The 23,808-nt window shown below is 55.2% G+C and overlaps 1 protein-coding gene across 1 annotated transcript in view; it reads right to left on the reverse strand.

The window, feature by feature from the left end:
- The window catches only part of HDAC4 (histone deacetylase 4), a 143,272-nt gene that overhangs the window by 57,498 nt on the left and 61,966 nt on the right, over nt 1-23,808 (reverse strand). Inside the window, exons 6-8 of the mRNA XM_068961973.1 lie at nt 15,414-15,535; nt 6,682-6,813; nt 2,773-2,885 (exon numbers count right to left, since the gene is read on the reverse strand). Of these exons, the coding sequence (XP_068818074.1) occupies nt 2,773-2,885; nt 6,682-6,813; nt 15,414-15,535 (367 nt within the window). The remainder of the gene's footprint in view (nt 1-2,772; nt 2,886-6,681; nt 6,814-15,413; nt 15,536-23,808) is intronic.

Below are 23,808 nucleotides of genomic sequence, written 5' to 3' on the forward strand. Positions count from 1 at the left end.
TTGGCAAAGATATTTTAGGATGACAACAGCATCTTGACCCAGAGAAACATAACCACACTGCTGGGGGGACCATAATCAGCCTGCTCCTTCCACAGGACGGTTTGGCCATCCATGTCAAAAGTCTTAAAACCAGATCTAGCCTTGATCTTAAGCCCCACTCCACTCGCAGGACGTGCTCTTGGGAGAGGAAGCTGGACACAGACGGACTTGGCTACAGCAGCGTTCACAGGGCCCTACAGCCAGAGGGTAAATCCAGGAGGTGTGTTCACACACAAGGACACAGTCATCCACGGGGACGCTCAGGTCGGAAAACTCCTGTGGATGACTTGGAGCCTTATTCACCACGTGTGCTTAGGTGCTGGTCTCCGAGGACTTGAATCGCGGTCGCATTCCACGTCGTTCTGCCTCTAGAATGAAGGCTCCTGGCAGAAAGGACACTGTAGCATTCACACTGCCCCCTCTCAGTAGTAGAAAAGGACACTGATGATGGACTTACAACCGGGTTTCTCCTAGCTCTTCTCACAACGGATTATGCAGTTAAGGCTGAGAAACATTTTGCCTGCTTTAAGATTTCATTGGCACGGTTAGAAAGAATATGAGCTGAAAGTTACTGTGAACAAGGGTGGGACTGCAGCCCCGGGCGGTAACTGCCCCTCGGTCCATCCGAGGACAGAGCGATGATCACCTCAGGTTGTGTGTGCTGGAGTCCTGTGCCAGGCAGCAGTCCCTGGGTGGCTTCCTGGTGTCACACGCACGGTGTCAGTGGAAACTCACACACACTTGTGCTCTGAGGGCACCGTAGGAAGGGCCACTCGGGAGGGAGGTTAGAGTGTCTCTCCTAGTGAAGGCTGCATCACTTCACTCTGTTCACATAGTAAATGGTACAGTAATGACTCAAGGGCGACTTTAAAAGTAGCTCTTTTTCTGGTTTTAAAAAAATCAGCAAGTTCTGATTTAGAGAAAGTGACTGAGCTTGCCAAGGAAAGCATGATTCCACTGTATTATCATTGTCCAGGAATAAAACAAGCAAACACTGAATGCTTGAAAGTTGTCATTTCCTCTTTATAACCAAGGCTTTTTTTCAAAAAAAACAAACAAACGAAACCTACTTTACTTTTAGAAGTCAAGCAGCCTTCTGGGAATCATCTGATGTGCTGACTGGTCCACGTTTCCGCTGCTGGCTGTCTACATCTGCCCTGTGGCATGCCCCTCAGCTGCCCAGGAAGGCCAGGGCCATGGCAGAACCCCTACTTACGTCCCCAGATCCCACCTGGCTTTCAGCATCGCATGAAGCTCCCTCCCTGGGGAGAGGCTGTCCAGGGTCGGGGAGCCCTGCTCCCCACTGTGTAAAGACGATGCTGAGCATCCCTCAGTCCAGCAGGGAAAGGGGCTGCAGAACTGGGCCAGTGGCCCCCCTCCCGCGTGAGGACCCCTGGCCGCCTCTGGACGAGAGGAGGAAGAGGAGTGGCCAGCTCTGGCCTCGAGATTACAGAGGCACTCAGGGAACTGTCCAGGCCTAACTCAACTGAAACCCACGAAGGACATCCAACTGTGACCACATTTTCAAGGGCTAGCCCTGTGATTACAGTAAATATCTAACATAAAACACATGAACTGCAATCTTTGTTTCTTGCAAATCCTTTGACATCTTCTATTAATTTCCAGTAGGTTAATTTACATGAAAATGCAATTTGTAAAAATTAACATGCAACTTAAACTGGCATCCACTCAAATAAGGCATCTCTACAGTAGAAACCATTAGGTGACTACCCATTGAAATAAAACCAGGATCTGTGAGCACAACTGACAAGCCACATGCAGCTTTTACAGCTCATTCTGGGAAGCAATTTCTAGGGCAAGTTCTAAGGCTGATAACAGACAGATCTCAGCTATGACCTCAGCCTCACAGAGCAGGACTGTTAAAACTCTTAATCTAAACAAGTCTTTAACAGGGAGGCTGAAATGCACAGGTAATAAAGACGTACAAGGAAAAGAACAAAGGGGGATTAACAAGCAAGAGGCAGCAGTATAAAATCGACTCAGTTTCTAAAAATCTGCTTTTTATCTTAAGTGTCTAAAACCTGAAAATGGAGTGGACACGCGGGCCTGTGTACTCCAACCAAAACCTGTCAGCCCTCTGGAGCGGCAGGACTCATTTCTAAACATTTAAGGAAGAGAGCAAAGTACTGTGTTTGACAAATGGCAGATAGCCTCCTGTAAGTTGGAAGGAACTTAAAAAAAAAAAAAAACACCTCACAAGAACCTCGCAGTTAGGAGGACCATCCAAGCAGGAAGCACACGGCACGGCCGGCTCAGTCCTGGGAAGCGCAGCATGCAGCCGGTTCCCCTTCCGGCCAGCACCCGCCCTCCCCAGTCGAGTGGAAACTGGCCCTGTGCGGGGGCCGCACGGCTGGCACAAGGTGGGAGCTCCAGACACTTGTGGCATGAGCTGGGGGAGCAAAGTGAATAAGGAAGAAAGAGAAAGCATGGAGTGAAGGTTCTGGAACATCGCCCTGACCTAGGTCTGGTCAAGGGTGAGGCCTGCAGCCAGCCCTGAGGCCCCCCGCCTGGCTGAAGCAGCCCCAGGAGGGCTGTCCAGGAGCCGCCTCTCAACCTGCAGCACAGCTGGGGTCTGCTCGGCAGAGGTGAGGGGCACCGTCCCCCATGGCCTGAGGCTCGGAAGTCCTGAGATGCCTCGGAGACTCTGCCCTGATGGTCAAGACGGAAGGGCGGCTGGACACCGCCCTGTGGACGAGCGCACCGTGCACTGACCTCGGCCGGGATGCTGGGGATGGCGGGCGCGATCCCGTTCTCCGTGCTTACGTTCCCGGAGCTGTTGTTGGGCGAGCTGGGCGCGGAGCCTGGGGCACTGCTGCACGCCGAGTCTAGGAGGGACAGACACTCGTGAGCCTGACCCAGGTCCTAGCGAGGACCCCGAGGTGTGAGCTGGGCTGGCCTCCCGCTGTGGTGGCCCTCTGTTCTGAGCTGGCCGTCGGTGGAAAGGACAGGACCACAGTCCCTACCCAGGGGCCATGGAGCTAATTCCCTGCTCCCGGCTGTGCTGTCGACTCGAGACCTTCACAAACCTGTGACCCCAGACGTGCCCCTGAAACCTTCTGAGCTGAACACACACTGTCAATTTTACTCTTCTTTTGTAAATGATCGTAAACACCAGAAAAGCAAGCCCTGAACAATCGTTAATATTGTAACAAGAGATGAGAAAGCACAGAGGCCAAACGCCTGTGAACAGGGGAAGGTCAAGTGTGCTGTGCACGTACACAGCCTCCTCTGTCAACGTCTGCTTTGAACCAATCCTCGAGTTTTTCAGACATCCTGGGAAAAGCTCAGCTGTTGGCCTCTGTGACTGACCAGGTTATCTGACAATGCGTCCCAGACAGTCTCCAAGCAGCTGTGATGGCCTGTGTGGCCCCATCTCACCCACCGTGGCCGGGGCTGAGGATGGAGCGTGTCCCACCCCGGTCCTCCCACCCTCACTGCCGAAGGAGTCACTACTGCTGCGTGTGCAAACACGTGACGGGAAGCCCCTGTGACTCTCTATGGTAACAGGAGGGTGTGTCTTGCGTTTCTGAGTTCTTGTCTGGCTGGATGGTGCCCAACACTGGCACCTCCAGGTACAGCCTCTCAGAGGGAACCAGCCTGAGCTGTCTGCCTTTCCCTCCCGAGTGCCTGCTTCCCCGATAGCTCAGTTAGTAAAGAATCCGCCTGCAATGCAGGAGACCCCAGGTCAGTTCCTGAGTCAGGAAGATCCTCTGGAGAAGGGCTAGGCTACCCACTCCAGTATTCTTGGGCTTCCCTCATGGCTCAGCTGGTAAAGAATCTGCCTGCAATGTGGGAGACCTGGGTTCGCTCCATGGGTTGGGAAGATCCCCTGGAGAAGGGAAAGGCTACCCACTCCAGTATTCTGGGCTGGAGAATTCTACGGACTGTATAGTCCATGGGGTCGCAAAGAGTCGGACACGAGTGAATGACTTTCACTTCACTGCCTGCCCCAAGCACACTGACCACGGGACCTCTGACGACTTAACATTCTACCCCGACCTAGACTTGCAGGCATGCAGAGGGGAAGCCTGGTCCATCTCCTGAAGCTGGATCCCAAAGGGGCTCAACAGGCATCTTCCAGGGCAAATCTTCTCCACGACCCCTCCCCGCCACTGAGGCCCGGCCCAGGAGCGCGAGCCCACAGAGCTGCCAGTGGGGCCCAGAGGACTCTGAGACTTGGTTCCAGCTGAAGTCGGGGCAACAGTGAGGAGACTGGGGGTGCCATGTGGATGGATGGCAGTGCCCACATTTGCAGGCCCAGCTATCATGGAGAAGGAGACCCGATCCCAAGGCCACATGCATGACACTCTCCACCCAGGGGACCACGAGCACTCGAGTCCTCGCCACCGAGCAGCCGTCCCCCTGGGAACACCCTGGCAGCAAGTGCCTCTGTCCACTCGAGGTCCCCCGGGACCCCCTCGTCTCCCCCGTGCACTGATGGTGAACCCAGGCCCTGGTTCCCCACCCACCGGATCCAGAGCCTGGCCTCCACCAGGTTAAGTCACGTTCACACGTGCCTCCCTGAATGGGGGCAGCTGGGAAGGCCACCTGGGCTGGTCAGCCCCCAACACCCACCACAGGCATCCCCCTGCCTGGGCACCCTCCCTGCTGTCAGCCTGCCCCGGGCTGCACAGAGCCTCCCCTCTGGCCCTGCTTTAAACAGGCCCACCCAGCACCGTCGGCAGGTAAACCCTTCAGAGTGTGTGGGAAACCAGGACAATTTTTGGGGGCAATAAAAATTATATGTGATCTCGCCAACGTTTCACCCATCTTCAGGGCAACAGTGTTTGGACTACTTCCTCACTCTACTTCAAGGAATCCGGTCTAAGAAAGAACGCATAATCACCACGGTATCACTTGCATCAACACGGCGGAGCATCATTAAAGGCGCTGAGTGGGAAAGGAGCCGAGTGTACACAGGGTGCATGCCAGGCCCGCGCAGAGAGGGCCGGAGGACAAGCACGCAGAGGCTGACGGCATCTCTCTGGACAGGGTCAGAGCGGCGACTGCTTCTCCTGCCTGCTCGCCCTGCCAGGCACAGCTCTGATGAGGGGCCAGGCACACACGGTGTGACGCGGCCACGCCCCCGACCCGTCTCATGAGCATCTGAGGGCCGCCGCTGGCCGCGCCCTCACCTCCGTCCCTCCCGGCCTCCCTGTACAGGCCAGAGGAGCCACGTCTGGGATGCCGCGGCCCTCTCCTCCCCAGGACCCCAGGAGAGGGGACCCCACCCTGTCCAGAGCTCCTTATTTTCCCGTCTTCTGGAAAGCCAGCTCTGCTCAGAGCATTCTGCAAACCCCCAGCCTCCTGGGGCTGTGCTGGACCGGAAACCCACCCCCATCTCCGTTCAGCCTGTGCCCATCCGTCGAGCTCCCCCTGGCCCACGGGGCCCCCACCGCCCGCCTTTCCTGCTTCCCGCACGGCGCCCTCTCTGGGCGATGCTGCCCAGCACCCAGCAGGTGCCGCAGGCCGTGTGTTCCCAGCCCCAGTGTGGCGCCCTGGTCTCTGGAGTCAGAGAGGAAGCTGCTGGGATGTGAGGACGTGGCTCAGCATTGCAGTGCCCAGCCTGGTCCTGACCTCACAGGCTGAGGGCGTGAAGGCCAGAGCCAGTCCCAGGACAGAAGTGGCCAGGCCTGACCGGTGGGGCCGCTGCCCCCCGAAGAGACTAGGCCTCGGTGCCGGGGGGACACGCGCCCTGCCTCTTGCAAGGCCCAAGTCTGCATGGAACCCGCGGTGAGGGCGGCCTGGTCTCTCTATCAAAACCACCGGGCCCCAGGCCCTCGGCCTCAGACCCGACTTCTGGCAGGTTCCACCCCGGCCGCAGGGCAGGGCTGAGGGCGCTCAGAGCTGAGGCCCCTCCCACGGCGCCCAGGAGCCCCTCCTTCCTGGGGGGCGGCCCCGAGAGCCGCGGGTCTCCATCAAACCCTGTCCTTGGTGCTCTCGGGCCCTCCCCGCCTGTTTCCAGGCCACCTGGGCAACCCCTCCGTGCTGTGATTCCAGGAACGGGGGCTGTGCGCCCTCTGCACGAGGGGTGCGCCCTCCGGAGGCGGGGTGCCCCTTGAGAGTGGCGCGTGCCCTCCTGACCGCACAGGCCCAGGAAGTGGGGTGCGTCCTCGGGACCACCAGGAAGGGCCTCGGCCCGGTGGGTGTGCTTCCGCGCGTCGGCCACTAGGTGGGGGCCGAGAGCAGCGCGCGGATCCGGGCGCGGAGACTCCCAAGCTCCCGCCTCCTTCCCAGGAAGACTCTGCCGTTTAGTGGGCAGGGGCAGGTAAGAGACCTGGGCTCACCACCAACAGGGCGGGAGCTGTTAAACACCCCAGCTCCAGAGAACCCTCCACTTAGAATCCTTGACCGTCTTCCGGGATGTCCGGGGGCCTGACTGCTCTCAGCTGCCCTGCGGGTCCAGCCTGGGGGCTGGACACGCTGCCCAGGAACAGGGCTTTGGCGCCTCTGGGGGCCACCTGGGGCCCTCGGACTCAGTCCTGGGGGCTGGCACCGCCCTCGGGACTCGGAGGGCGGGTGTGGATGCAGAGAGATGCAGGTTTCCCTGCAAAAGGGAGAGCGTGCAGGCTGGCCTCTCTGAGATCGGCAGGCAGGAGGTGGGGTTCACACTCAAAGTACCTGTGACATCCAAGGGGCGCTTTTTCAGAGCCGTGACCACTGGCCCATCTTTCCTGCGTAGCAGGGGGCTGCTCCGTCTCTCAGCCACTTTCTGCTTTAGCCTGGAGCGCAATTTCAGGTTGGGTTCAGAAGCTGCAGGAAAAGGACACGTCATTACCGGCAGGCAGACACAACTTGGGTCAAGGTGACTGGGGGCGGCTTTCCACGACTTCTACGTTACACATGTCCTCGCTCACCTGCAAGTCAGTCAAAGATTCCCCCACGTGTGACAGCCCAGGCCGGCTGCCCACTCGGATCCCGGCCACTGAGAGGTGCTAAGGCCAACCCACCTGAGGAGAGGGTCAGCCACCTGCCTGCAGGTGACCCCCCCAACACAGGTGTTCGGGTTGCTCTTGGTAACAGCCCCGCTTGTGTGAATGGAGCCCTTTGCAAACCCGCAGCGGTCTGGCCTCTGCACCCGGAGCGCAGACCGCACCCTGGACCCGTCCAGTCTCAGTCAGCGTGGCTGCCTTGGGAAGGGGGCAGCGTCACTCAGCGGGGCCCTCCCTGTGGCCTCTGCACACCCGAGTCAGCCCCCCGGGAGCCCTTAGCAGCGGTGAGCTCACCGCCAGACCCCTGCCTTTGGAGGCGTTATGAGTTCATTCAAGCTTCCGCTACTGGTGGACCTGCAAACTGGCGGGTTTTTTACCTCTTGTTTTTGTTTGCAATCAGCAGCTGACTTTAATCCTTCTGGAACAGGAAGTTTACTGCTCTCTAGAGCAACAAGCAGCAGGGTCAGACTTCCCCTCAGAGCTGGAAGTAAGCTGGCTGGGGCTGTAAGAATGAGGCCGCGCGTGCGTCTCACGGCCGCTGCGACTCCGTCCTCTGGGGAGCCTGGGGGCAGGGCCGGGGGTGCCGGCAGTGGGGTGACCCTGGGAGGTGCTGGGAGGTAAAGGCGGGTCCTGGGAGGAGGGAGGAGCAACCCGCCTGAAGGGTGCTTCCCAGAGAAATGAGGCGTCAGGTGCGAGCAAGGTGGCAGCCTCGCCAGATGCGCAGCCTGCTCTGGAGACCCCGCTCCCAGGGCAGACGCCCTCTGCTCTGCAGTGTTTGTCTGGATGGCCAGGTTCCCCGGCAGCAAGTTCGTGTCCAAAGAGGAAAAGGACCCAGTAACGGAACAGCCATCCCTGCCGGCGAGAGGACCCGCTTCTGTGTTTTTAAATATTTAATGCTTTTACATTTTTGAGAAGTGGAGCTTCCCATTTCACGTATTTCTATTTCTACGTGAGCTTCCTACTTTACCGTTATTTGAAAAGAAAAAAAAAGCCCAGCTCCCCCGCGAGATTAACAGGCACAACCCTTCTCCCCGCAAGATGCCAGCTGAGCCTGCACGAGGTTGCTACAGCCACATATCCGTCCTGGGGAGGAGTCTGCCTGAGACCCAGGAAGGACAGCACGGCCCCCGCCCCAGCGTGGGGGGCCCTGTCGGCGGCCTGGTCCTGACGGGGGTGTCCCGGGAGGTCTCAGAGCTTCGGGGCCCAAGGGTCAGCCTTGTGAGCAGGGTCAGGCTCCAGTCATTTGCAGGGTAAGACAAGGGCCTGAAAGCCCCGAAGGAAGGTGATGCTGGACCTAGCCACACTACCCATCACTCAGGATAAAGGCACCTGCCAGCAGGCAAGGGCTCCAGAGAGTCACGCTCCACACAGAGCTTCTCAGAAAGCTCGGAGGAGCTGCACAACCAAGGTGGAGGAGGAGACGAGACCCAGGAGCAGGTGGAGTCCAGGGAGGAGGCCCGGGAGGCCGTGAAGGGCAGTCAGGGCCTGGAGCAGAGCCTCTGGACCGCCTGCCCCGGAGGACAGCCTCCTCCGTCTGCCAAATCGTGCGGCTGAATTAAAACCAGGGACAGGGAGATACCCAGGGCAGAGCTGATATTTTATAATAACTACAAATGGAATACAACTTTAAACAATTGTCCACTTGAAAGCTGTATAATACTGTACATCAACTATACCTCAATTTTAAAAACACAGGCAGACAGAAAACTAAGCAAATGAAAGAAACCATCAACTTCAGGATAAAGGGAAGTCACACAGGAATGGGGACGCAGTCGAGGTCACGGGCGGTTTACATGCTCTTTCTGTGCAATGTCATCATGACACAGGGCCGGGCGAGCCGGGGCCAGCTGCTTCTGGAGGGAGCCTTGTGGGGCTCTGTGACTTATGGACAGTTACTTACGCTGATAACAATAAAAAGAGAACTCTAGAAAGACAAGGGCTTCCCTGGTGGCTCAGCTGGTAGAGAATCCGCCTGCAATGCGGGAGACCTGGGTTTGATCCCTGGATTGGGAAGATCCCCTGGAGAAGGGAAAGGCTACCCACTCCAGTGTTCTGGCCTGGAGAATCCCATGGACTGTATAGTCCCTGGGGTCGCAAAGAGTCAGATACGACTGAGTGACTTTTCTTCTTTTCTAGAAAGACAGAGGACAGGCTGGAATACAATTCTTTGTAGCATACGTGACAGACGCAGGAGGGATATTAACATATAAAGCAACGAGAAAAAAAAGCCGGCCAAGAGAAAAGCATATGGGGGAGCTGCCACTAAACGCCGACATTAGGGACCGTCCCTGAGTGCCCGGCGTGGCGGCAGATGCTGGGCACAGGGGGGTGCACAAGGAAGACACTGCCTGGCCAGCACGCACGCCACCAGGCTCAGGGGCATGGGCCACACTGGGCCCCGGGAACGAGGCCCAGCGGTTCTGCAATGCGGTGCTCAGCTTACTCCCGAGCAGGGACGATGGGACATAACAGACATGCATGTCCCTGACGGGGACGGAACTGCTCTTTGAAAAGGCAGAAAGGTCATGGCTTCGGCACCCATCAGGCTGGCTGGGGTGACCCGTGGAGGCATCGCGTGAATGAAGGGGGACGAGGGCTTCTCACGAGCGGAGGGTGCGGCACACCAAGCTGGGCTTTGTAGGCTCTGCACACGCTTTCTAACTCAGGAGTCGATCCTGCAGAGTGACTATAGGCCCCCATATTTGAGGGCAGAACTAAAAGCTAGAAAACAGTTACCATTGCTACAATAATTGTAAATTGAGATAATACAGGAAAGGTGTTGACCTTATGCGTTGAAATGGAGTGGTACCCCAGATACAATAGTAACTGACAAGTGGAGCTACAGTGGAAGTGCAAAACAGATGTTTTCTTGACAAAGAGACAGTCTACGCGCATCACCCGCACACAGACACACACCCCACACGCCGGCATAGACCCCGTCTGCGCTGTAGGCACCAAACCAGACACAGGAGCTGTTTCCGGAGGTCACACACAGGATTCATGCGTCTGACTTATTTGTTAACTTGTCGGAATTCAGACTTAAGTTGAAGAAAGTAGGGAAAACCGCTAGACCATTCAGGTATGACCTAAATCAAATCCCTTATGATTATACAGTGGAAGTGACAAATAGATTCAAGGGATTAGATCTGATAGACAGAGTCCCTGAAGAACTATGGATGGAGGTTTGTGACATTGTACAGGAGACAGGGATCAAGACCATCCCCAAGAAAAAGAAATGCAAAAAAGCAAAATGGTTGTCAGAGGAGGCCTTACAAATAGCTGAGAAAAGAGAAGATGCAAAAGGCAAAGGAGAAAAGGAAAGATATACCCATGAAATGCAGAGTTCTAAAGAATAGCAACGAGAGATAAGAAAGCCTTCCTCAGTGATCAATGCAAAGAAATAGAGAAAAACAATAGAATGGGAAAGAATAGAGATCTCTTCAAGAAAATTAGAGATACCAAGGGAACATTTCATGCAAAATGGACACAGTAAAGAACAGAACTGGTATGGCCCTAACAGAAGCAGAAGATATTAAGAAGAGGTGGCAAGAATACATGGAAGAACTGTACAAAAAAGATCTTCACGACCCAGATATCCACGATGGTGAGATCACTCACCTAGAGCCAGACTTCCTGGAATGAGAAGTCAAGCGGGCCTTAGAAAGCACCACTATGAACAAAGCTAGTGGAGGTGATGGAATTCCAGTTGAGCTATTTCAAATCCTAAAAGATAATGATGTGAAAGTGTTGCACTCAATATGCCAGCAAATTGGGAAAACTCAGCAGTGGCCACAGGACTGGAAAAGGTTAGTGTTCATTCCAATCCCAAAGAAAGGCAATGCCAAAGAATGCTTAAACTACTGCACAATTGCACTCATCTCACATGCTAGTGAAGTAATCCTCAAAATTCTCCAAGCCAGGCTTCAGCAATATGTGAACCGTGAACTTCCAGATGTTCAAGTTGGATTTAGAAAAGGCAGAGGAACCAGAGATCAAATTGCCAGCATCCACTGGAGCATTGAAAAAGCGAGAGTTCCAGAAAAACATCTACTTCTGCTTTACTGACTATGCCAAAGCCTTTGACTGTGTGGATCACAATAAACTGTGGAAAATTTGGAAAGAGATGGGAATACCAGACCACCTGACCTGCCTCCTAAGAAACCTGTATGCAGGTCAGGAAGCAACAGTTAGAACTGGACATGGAACAACAGACTGGTTCCAAATTGGGAAAAGGAGTACGTCAAGGCTGTATATTGTCACCCTGCTTATTTAACTTCTATGCAGAGTACATTATGAGAAATGCTGGGCTGGATGAAGTACAAGCTGGAATCAACACTGCCAGGAGAAATATCAATAACCTCAGATATGCAGATGACACCACCCTTATGGCAGAAAGTGAAGAACTAAAGAGCCTCTTGATGAAAGCGGAGAGTGAAAAAGTTGGCTTAAAGCGCAACATTCAGAAAACTAAGATCATGGCATCTGGCCCCATCACTTCATGGCAAATAGATGAGGAAACAATGGAAACAGTGAGAGACTTTATTTTCTTGGGCTCCAAAATCACTGCAGATGGTGATTGCAGCCATGAAATTAAAAGACACTTGCTCCTTGGGAAAAAAGTTATGACCAACCTAGACAGCATATTAAAAAGCAGAGACATTACTTTGCCACCAAAGGTCCATGTAGTCAAAGCTATGGTTTTTCTAGTGGTCATGTATGGATATGAGAATTGAACTATAAAGAAAGCTGAGTGCCAAAGAATTGATGCTTTTGAACTGTGGTGTTGGAGAAGATTCTTGAGAGACCCTTGGATTGCAAGGAGATCCAACCAGTCCATCCAAAAGGAAATCAACCCTGAATAGTCATTGGAAGGATTGATGCTGACGCTGAAGCTCCAATACTTTGGCCACCTGATGGAAAGAACTGACTCCTTGGAAAAAGACCCTGATTCTGGGAAAGATTGAAGGCAGAAGGAGAAGGGGACGACAGAGGATGAGATGGTTGGATGGCATCTCTGATTTGATGGACATGAGTTTGAGCAAGCTCCGGGATTTGGTGATGGACAGGGAGGCCTGGTGTGCTGCAGTTCATGGGGTTGCAAAGAGTCGGACACGACTGAGTGACTGCACTGAACTAATGCATTCCTTTCGTGATTTTTTTAATTAAAAAAAAAAAGCAGCACTCTACATGGTGTTTAAGACAGGTGTTTACACCAATTGTTTTGATAGCGTATTTCAGGTGGCTGCCAAGCTCAGGTATGAACAGGGTGCATCTGGACAAGATAAGTCCAGGTCTCACTGGGCACTTCTCATGCGAAGAGGAATCCAGGTTTGATGGACAGCGAGGTCCTTTTCCACATAGACACTGCCTAGTATGAATACTTAACCACACGTGTCATCTCTGGAAGTTTCTTTGGTAAAGCACAACAAAGCCTTTATGAAAACCCTCTGAACATATTCACACCCACTTTGCAACAAGCACAAAGTTGAGGGAAGACGTAGCACCAAAAGCCCCCCAAGGGCTGGGACCTTGGGCCGGCACGGCTGGGCACTGCGGGGTCGACCCTCTTCACCCCACCCGGAAAGCTAAGAAAGTGCCCTGTCCCGCGCCAGGGCCGCAGGGCCTCTACCCTCGACCCCCAGCCCCTCCCAGACCCACATGAAACACACCCAGGCATAGCGGTGTGCAGCGTGGGCCATGCCCACAGCTGCCCAGGCCAGTGGGCTGCCCCCAGTCCACAAACCACATCAGAACCAGACGGACCGCGAGGTGACCCACCCTTCCCAAACTGCAGAGAGGCGTGCCACGTGCGTCCCTGGTAACCTTGAGCCATGCTACTCATGGCTAGGATGAGTAGGAAGGGGATGACTGCAGAGCAAGCTGCGTACACTCACCGACATGTCATGGGGTCTCAGTGATCAGATGGCCTGGCTTTCCACCGGACACTGCCCACTGTCTCAGCCCCGGCAGGCCCTCCCTGGTGGTGTGGGCCCCACCGGGTCGGGGGCTGCGGACGGGGACCCTGAGGCCCAGAGGCAGCCAACGGGCCAGGGCTTCTGTGCAAATCTGATGGGGGGCCTCAGTCCCCTCTGTTTGTTTGGGGTAAAAAGCCAGCCCTGCCCTCCACGGGACAGGTCCCCTCCCCCGGGGCCCCACAGGTCCACCCTGGGCCTGGACTCTGCAGCTCCCCTCCTCCTGCAGGACTGGAGCACGTGGACAGTGGTGGCCTGTCCCCTGCCTGCCACACAGCTCAGGGCTGGGCACCTGGGGAGCGCCTGACCAGCGTGCTCCGTAACCACTGTGGAGATGCGCAAGGAGCCGGCCGCTGCTCAGGCTCAGGTCCCTGCCTGGGAGTGAGCACATGTCTTCCTGACTAAGTGCCAGGAACCCCGGGGTCCCCAGCTTTCTGCCCTGTGACCTAGCAAGGCCTGAGCATGAGTGTCCGCCCTGGGGGCCACAGCCCTGAGTCCGTCACAGACACACAGCTCCCGCAGACACAGACTCTGTCCCCAGGGCCCAGAGAGGAGCCCCCGGGAGGAGCCGTCCCTGACAGTGTCCTGAGGCTCACTCGCCCCAAACTGCCCGTAAAGATGGAGGGAAGGCGGATCACCGTGGGATTAGCTGAGCGAGTGTGTCAGCTGCTCAGTCGTGTCCGACTCTTCACGGCACCATGGATTGCAGTCTGCCAAGCCGCTCCATCCATGGGATTCTCCAGGCAAGAATACTGGAGTGGGTTGCCATGTCCTCCTCCAGGGGATCTTCCCGACCCAGGGATGAAACCCAGGTCTCCTGCAGTGCAGGCGGACTCTTTACTGCCTGAGCCACCCGGGAGCTAAATGCATAGATAGATGTAAATTATTTAGAATTAGCAGCGACAAGTGCTTGAAAATAGGTGCTTCAAGAAAGACGCAGGACGCCGTGCTGCACTCTGTCCCCTAAGGGGTTAAAACTCTCCCCCAGAGCCTTGGCCTTACTGCCATTACTAATGTGCCAGGGCTGCCGTTTTAGAAGACAGACCATGCAAGCGTGTCTCTACTGAGCTCCTCCACAGCCCACGCAGCGCGGGGCTGGGGCCTCTCTTCTGTCCTGGGGATGCGGGGCTGGGCGCGGCGCTGCCGATTATCATGCAGCTCAGGGCCACATGGAAGGTGGCTCTACTCGGTGGCCAGGAGCTCTGTCCTTCACATCCTCCCCTGCCCCAGGGTGGGCACAAGCGCTGTGCACTCAGTGTACCCACTTTGCAGATGAGAAACTGAGGTCAGGAGAGCCTAAGGAATCTGTCATGGAGCCCAGGGCTGCAAAGAAGGAGGGAGACACCCACTGAGCTGCAGAACCGCCAGCCACTTGCTCAGAGCCAGCTCCCCACCTCCCTGGGTTCCACTTCCACCAGGCCCCGGCCTCCTGGGGCAGGTGCGCAGGGTCTCTCTTTGCACAGGGCCCTGTTTGACTGGCAGCGGCGTGGCTGATCGCAGTGTCAGGTCCAGGACGGGGCGTGGAGGACAGGCCTGGGGGCAGCTGGCCCGGATCCGAACAGACGCTTCTTTCTGTGGAGCCTGCAGGCTCTCTAGTTGAAGGCCATGGCCCTTCTCAGCACACGACAGGGGACAACCATGCGCTCAAACTGGAGGGGAGAAGCCACGCTCACACAGTCACCAATAGTGCTGCCAGCCTACGCAGACCCCAGCCACGTGTGCAGACATCTCTCTGACCGGGCAAGGCTCTGTGGGCCCCGCTGCCCACTGGGGTCCAGCTCTGGCACGGGGCCCCTCCGTCTTGCACCCAGGATGCGGGTCAAGTCCCCTGGCGCTGAGCGGAAGCGCCCCCTTTGTGTCCGGCTCCTGTTTGGGGCTGGTGACCCCACGTCCTCTCTGGGGTGCACTGCCTACAGGGGGTCCACCTGTGGCCTTAGGATGGGGAGGCAGGGGCCCCCAGCCCTGCTCCCTGTACCCCGCCACTCCGGCAGAGAAGCTGTTCCAAAGCTTCTCTGTCCGGAACTGACCAAAATCCTTTGAATGAAGACAAATTCATGTTCGTGAAAAAGCAGCTGCCGCACACCCCCACTCCATGAAGCCTGGCATTTCCCTCGAGGGCCAGGCTACACCTACCGCCTCCGAGAGCAGAGCCCCACCCTCCACAACCAGGAGGGTGGCCAGGCTTCCTGAGGGCACAGCTCTGGGGAGAGGCCCACTTTGCTGGCTCCTGCCCACCTGAGCGCCCCAGTGCAAGACCCTGGGCTGCTTCGATCCTTCTTAAAAGCCACTGCCCGCTTACAGTCACCGCTGGACAGGGTCCCCGCGTCCCGGGCACCTCGCTTGTGTCTAAACATCCTTCTGGCTTGTGACAGAGCGGCCGCCGCCGCCGCCCTGAGGACCCCCTGGTGGGCCCCCCAACCCCCTACCCCTACAGTGGCCCCGCACCCACCTGTCTTTCTGAGGGGGAAGTCGTCTTTGGCGTCGTACATGCCCAGGACCGGGTGGCTGTAGGAGGCCGACGCCCCGCTCTGGGGCGGGGAGCTCTGGTCCAGCGAGCTGTGCTGCGTCTTCCTGGAGAGAAAGTGGGGACAGGGGCTGAGTGACCCTCAGGGACCTGGGGCCCCGGCCGTGCAGGAAGAGCACCTCTGGGCGCCCGCGTGGGCGGTTCTCCCTTTGATGTGTGGGCCTGGCTCGGTGGCCAGCCTGCTGGGCAGCCTGGCTTCCTCCCGGGGCAGGACTGAAATGATGATACAAGGCCACCTGTGAGCCTGCGGACCCGGCCGCGTGCAGCCTTCCCCGGGCCCGAGGGGCTGAGGACGGCCGGCCTGCGGGGCTCCAGGTGTGGTCCAATCCCTGGGCTCTGCCTGGCCCCCTCACTCTTGGGGTCTCCTGGCCTGGCAGGCCTCAGGCTGAGGGAGGTGTTGCCCCCGGCCACTAAGGGGCCTGTCCCCAGTACGCAGGAGGGAGACAGCGGGCTCCAGGTGCAAGGAACGCAGCTGTTGTTGGAGGCGGCTGAGACCTGGCCGGGGCCTGTAGGGACAGTGCTGGCGGCCTCTGGGTCCTGGAGGGCAGAGGCCACATGGGGACTGTCCCCCTCCTGGGGACGGTCACCCCGGCCATCTCCCCTCCCCTGGGGAGGCAGGGATCGGCGGCACCCTGGGCCCAGGAGCTGATCCCGGGAAATTTGCTTCCTCTGTGAGTTGGCAGACACAGCCCCAAACGGAATGACAGGAGGGCGCTGCCAGAGGCGGCTCAAGGTGGGCTCAGGCCTCAGGAGGGGGTGTTGGCCGTGCTGGTGATGACCATCCGCAAACGTGCTGCATCTCGCTGGCAACACTGAAGGTGTAATGAATTCCAAGAGTCTGTACACGGTGTAATCTGCTTAATGACTTGAAACAAATTAGCCAACTTACTTATTTGGAATTTGTTAGACTATTTATTTGCATACACAGCACTCCACGTCCCCCCGCACCTGGTGGTGTTTGAATTGAGAATGTGAGCACTTAAACGGTTACAGGTGGATGTTTAAATATTTGAGAGCGCAAATGGGTGTAAAGAACACGGTGATCACAGAGCCGGATCCATGAATGCCTGCAGGCAGGCCACAGCGGGTGCTCAGACCCCTGGGACAGGCCTGCTGCCCGCCTGCAGCCCCACCGCCCCCAGGAAGCATGTCGGGGGCCAGGGCTGCGGGCTCAGGGCTGGACCAGCCACGCTCATGCCGTCTGCGCACTTGATGCGTCGGACTGCCAGGCCTCACTCGCGGGTCCAGCCTGGCACGACCCCACGGAAGGTCTGAGGGCGTCTCTCTACCTGACTTCTCCAGGCCACAGCCTCCAGGGAGCGTGGCCTCGGCGGCCCCAAACCGTGCCATCACTGCCGAGGTGTAAGCTGGGAGAGAGTTCACCTTCTCTTTCATGAGAAACATGGAAAGGCCTGTGTGCGTGTTATGTAATCTCAAAACATGGATAATTACGATTAATGAAACCTCATAGGTAATAATAATAACTACTGTCATGAGATTCCACTGGTAGACTTTGCAATTAAGCCAGAAGTACATTCAGTATAAGGTCTAGCAGACTCTCCTGTCTTGACCTCTTGAGATGCCGTCAGTACTGAAAGCCTCCCTCCCGTCCAGGCCTGACGTGGAGGAGCGCAGGCGGGGCTGGCCCCCGAGCCGCTGCTCCGCGCCGTCTGAGAGGGCACTCGGGCCCGGGGCAGCGGCCGGGCTGACCCAGCGGAGCTGGACCCCCGCTGGTGGCCGCGAGGGTGGAACCAGACTTCTCAGCAGCCAGGCTTCCCCAGGCCTCCAAACACCATGCAAAACGGGGGAAAACCAGCTCATCGCTAGAGGCCGAGGCCTCCCGGGGAGCAGTGGCCACCGGCCCTCCTGTGGGACCCGGCCCTCGTCACAGAGCCCAGGGCTCACACGCGCCGCAGCAGGCGACGGCCGGGGGTGTGAGCGAGGGCAGGCCTGTCCTTGTTTGCAAGGGCATGTGAACGCACACCCACCCTCACACGCAACCACCGCACAGGCACACACTCACACTCACACAGACACACACAGACATACACACCACACACACTATACACACAGATACACTTCCTACACATACCACACACACACAGAGACACACACACACATTATATACACAGATACAGCTCCCACATATACCACACACACACACAGACACACACACCACACACACACACACCACAGACATACACACCACACACACACTATACACACAGATACACACACACACACCACACAGACACACATACACATACACACCACACACACAGATACACCTCCTACACATACCACACACACACAGAGACACACACACCACACAGACACACACATACACAGACATACACACCACACACAGATACACCTCCTACACATACCACACACACACAGACACACACACACACATTATATACACAGATACACCTCCCACATATACCACACAGACACAGACACACACACCACACAGACATACACACCACACACACACTATACACACAGATACACACACGCAGACACACACACACACCACACAGACACACACACCACACACACACATTATATACACAGATACACCTCCCACATATACCACACACACACACACAGACACACATACCACACACACACACTACACACACAGACATACACACCACACACACTATACACACAGATACACCTCCTACACATACCACACACACACAGATACACACACACACAGACACACACACACCCCACACAGACACACAGACATACACACCACACACACACTATACACACAGATACACACATGCACAAACACACACCACACAGACACACACACCACACACACACATTATATACACAGATACACCCCCCACATATACCACACACACACACAGACACACACACCACACAGACATACACACCACACACACACTATACATGCAGACACACACACACACCACAGACACACCACACAGACACACACACCACACACACATTATATACACAGATACACCTCCCACATATACCACACACACACACACACACCACACACACACTACACACACAGACATACACACCACACACACTATACACACAGATACACCTCCTACACATACCACACACACACAGATACACACACAGACACACACACACCCCACACAGACACACATACACACCACACACACACTACACACACAGATACACACACGCACACACACACACCACACAGACACACATACCACACACACACATTATATACACAGATACACCTCCCACATATACCACACACACACACACAGACACACATACCACACAGACACACACACTACACACAAAGACATACACACCATACACACTATACACACAGATACACCTCCTACACATACCACACACACACAGATACACACACACACAGACACACAGACACACCACACAGACACACATAGACATACACACCACACACACTATACACACAGATACACCTCCTATACATACCACACACACACACAGACACACACACCACACACACACACACTATACACACAGATACACTTCCCACATATACCACACACACACACAGACACACACACCACACAGACACACACACTACACACACAGACATACAGACCACACACACACTATACACACAGATGTACCTCATACACATACCACACACACACACCACACAGACACACACACACATACTATACACACAGATACATGTCATACACATACCATACACACACAGACCACACACATACCACACAGACCACCCACACACAAGACACACACACACAACACACACAAACATACACATAGACACACCACACAGACCACACACACACATCACACAGACACACACACACACCACACACACACTATACACACAGATACACCTCATACATATACCACACACACAGACACACACAAACAGACCACACACATACACAGACACAAACACACACAGACACACACACCACACACACACACTATACACAGATACAACTCATACACATACCACACACACACCACACACACACATACACAGACACAAACACACAGACACACACACACACACCACACACACTATACAGATACACTTCCTACACATACCACACACACACACACACACACACACTATACCCACACACACCACACAGACCACACACAAACACACACAGACACACACACACTACATAGACACATCATACAGACCACACACACAGAGACCACACACATACACCACACACACACATAGACACAAACACACAGACAGACCACACAGACACACACCACACAGACACACACTATACACACAGATACACGTCATACACATACCACACACACACACAGACCACACACACACACATACCAGACACACACCACACAGACCACACACACAAGCACACATACCACAGACATAGACACACACACTACACACACAGATACACCACATACACATACCACACACAGACACACACACAAATAGACACACCACACACACACACACTACACACAGAGATACACCTCATACACATACCACACACACCCCTTGTGTCCCGGGGGCAGAACGTGAGGCGCTGCTCTTCTAACTCAGCTCCAACCAGAATCACTGTCCAGGTGTTCGACCTGCCCTCCCAGCTGGGAGGAGGTGCCTGGAGTAGCTCTGCCGTGATCCTGGCGGACGGAAGGGGCACCGTGTCTTAAAGACCATCGGTCCTCAGTGAAGAAGATGGAAGACAAACACGCCTGCTTTTTCTTTCTAAACATTGCTCTGACCATGATATGGAACAAAGCCGAACACAAACTCAGCCATTTACCAAGTAATTTAGTAAATTTAGCCATTTAACTAAATTCTACCAACAACTGGCCTTTCCCATGACCTCAGGTTTATGCAGGTGAATAACATTTGTAATCGCTCACACCAGCACTGTCCAACAGAAGTAATACAGGCTGCATGTGCAATTTAAAATTCTCTCTTGGCCACATGAGCAGGAACAAACAGGAAGCAGTGAAATTACGTTCAGTGTTCTTAATCCAATATACCCCAAATCCTATCATTGCAACTAAACAGTATTAAGGAGATAGTTCTCATGTTTTTCACATGCGGCGTGTCTGACGTTCACAGCTTGTCTCCATCTGAACAGTCCATTTCGATGCCCCGGAGCCCACGTGGCTGGCAGCTACCATGGCAGGCAGCACGGTCTCCTCCGGTGCGCCTAAAACTGGGGGTTATGACCCAGGTACACTGTAGAACCATGCCAGTACAGCACAGAGAGCAGCCGCCTCCACGGGAAGGCCCTGTGCCCCTCCCAGGCCACTGCCACTTGGCTTCCTGTCCCTACAGACTGGCTGTGCCAACTCTAGGACCACATGCATGCAAATGGCATCTGAAGGCACAGACTCTGCGTCTTCTCCAAAGCCTGATGTTTCTAGGTATGGGCAGGCCGCCCCGGGCCTTGCTGAGCAGATGCAAAAGCAGGTGCCCGTGTTGCCATCACCTGCTGGCGGACACTCAGCTACTCCCATGCTTTGGAGACAATGAGCAGAATTGCTGTGACCATCAGAACACAAGTCACTGCCCAGATGGAAGGCCTCACCTGCTCTTAGGGAGACACCTAGGAGAATGGGTCATGGGTCATGGAGTCGGCATATAGGCAAGAATACTGGAGTGGGTTGCCATTTCCTCCTCCATGGGAATCTTCCTGACCCAGGGATAGCACCTTTCTCTCTTGCACCTCCTGGCAGGTGAATTCTTTACGGTTGAGCCACCTGGAAAGCTGGCACTGGGTTTGTTCAATTTCAGCCGTTCCTGTGTGAGGGGGCGTCCCGCTGTGCACTGCATTTCCGGGGTGACTAATGATCTTCGTGAAATTACTGACCATTTGCATCTTATTTTGTGAGGTAATCAGTTCAGTCATTCAGTCGTGTCCAACTCTTTGCAACACCATGGATTGCAGCACCCCAGGCTTCCCTGTCCACCACCAACTCCTGGAGCTTGCTCAAACTCATTGTGAGGTATTGGCTCATGTCTTTTGCCTATATTTTTTCAGTAGGGTGCTTGTCTTTTTGTTATTGAGTTGTGAAGTGAAGTGTTACTTGCTCAGTCGTGTCTGACTCTTTGTGCTCCCAAGGACTGTAGCCTGCCATGCTCCTCTGTCCATGGAATTTTCCAGGCAAGAATACTGGAATGGGTTGCCATTCCCTTCAAGGGATCTTCCCAACCCAGGGATCGAACCTGGGTGTCCTGCATTGCAGGCAGATTCTCTACCATCTGAGCCGCCAGGGAAGCTCTTTGAGTTGCAGCACTTCCTTATGTATTTTGGATCAAGGGCTCGGCTGCTCACATTCATTGTGAATATTTTGTTTCTGTCTGTGCCTTGCCTTTTTATTTTCTTAAGGGTGCCTTTCAAAGGATGAAAGTATTAAGTTTTGATTAAGTTTACATTTTTGGTTTATAGTTGATGATTTTGGTGTTCAAAGATCTCCTTGCTTACCTCTTCACCAACGTCATGAAAACTTTCTTCTACATTTTCTTCTGGAAGTCTTAACAATGCAGCTTTTATGTTCAGGTCCATGACACCTGAGCTGACCACACGGGTGGAGTGAAGCTGGAGTCCAGGTGAGGTTTTTCTCTATAGAGATGGGTTTTCCCATCTTGCCATCATGCAGCAAGTGAACATGACCCACGATTTAGTTTGGCTTGTGTGACCACTCAAGAAGCCCACCACACCCAAGGCAGACAGGCCCACTCCCTCTGACTCCACCGAGGTGAGTCCTTCCCCCACTGCAGCGGGAAAGAGGGATCTCCCCACCAAGCACTGGACCGGGGCAAGCAAGCCTCCTCCGAATCTGGGCCACCCTGCCCACCAGGGAGCCATATCCAACCCTTTGGGACCCTGCCCCCAGGCCCAGCCTGCACGCCCCCGCCTCCCCCTTCCAGTTCCCAGGTGCTCCTTGCTGAGCCCCCTCCCCAGCAGCCCCCAGCACTGAGGTGATGCAAGCTCCCAGCCCATGGACTCTGTCCTCCTCTTTACATGCAAGTACATCATCATGGCATCTATTCCTGGAGACTGGACGCCCCACCTCTCCACTCACGGGGGTCCTGACACCCCAATCTTCCCTTTGCATCCCTGTGGCCACCATCCATTGACTCCGGCATGGTCAACCATGACCCTCCTCCCACCACAACCTCCTCTGGGCCCACCGCCTTCTTAGCACTGCTCCTGAAGACCCCTGCTGCTCTCAGAACAGGGCCTCTGCTGAAAAGCTTCCTAGCCTGCAGATCACATCACCTCTCCCAAGGGAGAATCCAGGAGCACTGCCCACCTTACCCGACAGGCTACTCCCCGGAGTCCTGGACCCCCCACCCCACCCAGCTTCTCTTCCTGCCCTGCCCAACCTACCACAGTGCAGGGCATTTGCCTGGTAGGCCCCCCTACAAAGGAGGACAACAGAGCCTTCCCAGCACAAAACCCAGGGGGTGGTCACTAGCGGGGAGATGACGGATCAGTGCTGCCACGTAGTGGGGCCCCCAGGAGCACGGCCCCAGGACTGCCCCCGGGCCCCAGTGTCCAGCGCTTGGGGCACGTGGCCGCCATGGGCGGCTCTTCGAGGCGGCCGCTGCCGTCGCGGCTGTGGGCGGGTGGTGGAGCTGCTGAGCCCGCAGCTGGCGGGTGCGGGTGCAGCCGGAGTGGTTGTGTGTTGTGGGGGCTGCCGACGCTCAGAGTGGAGATGGCTTCAGAACCAAAATGCCCTTTAGGCCGAATCTACTGAAACAAATGCGTTCATTTCTATGTGATCTGGCAGCATGTTAGCAAGACTGCTGTCCATCTCGGGGCTCCAGGAAGAGCTATGCTTTCCCTCCATGAATGAATGATAATCCCATTTATTTAAAAAAGCTGCCAATGAGGCCTCTTCCAGGACAGAATCACCCTTGAAAGGAGAAGCAAACGATATCAAAGCAGAAAAAACCCGTGGGGCACCCTGGACTATGGTCTGAAGCCACAGAACTTCGTCACTGCACTTCCAGCTTGGCCTGGGTTGGTGGCCAGCCCCTCAGAGCCACACGTGGGCCCAGAGGAAAGACCCAACACAAGCAATCCCGCCACCAAGTTCAAGTCCTCTTTGCCAGGCTCGTCAGCCTCTGAGCACTAACAGGCAGTTTGTGGTCTCTGTCAGTTATGCAGGCTCTGGGAGGGTTCTTAGTATAAAAACAATAAAAAGACCACAGGTGCTTCTGACTTGACCAGTAATCAATAACATGTTGGGCAGAAATTCAGTAGGTGCATATGGACGATTTAGACTAGAGCTCCAGTTTAACAGGTGC

The sequence above is a fragment of the Capricornis sumatraensis genome, chromosome 2 (assembly GCF_032405125.1).
Source record: "Capricornis sumatraensis isolate serow.1 chromosome 2, serow.2, whole genome shotgun sequence".
NCBI lineage: Eukaryota > Metazoa > Chordata > Mammalia > Artiodactyla > Bovidae > Capricornis > Capricornis sumatraensis.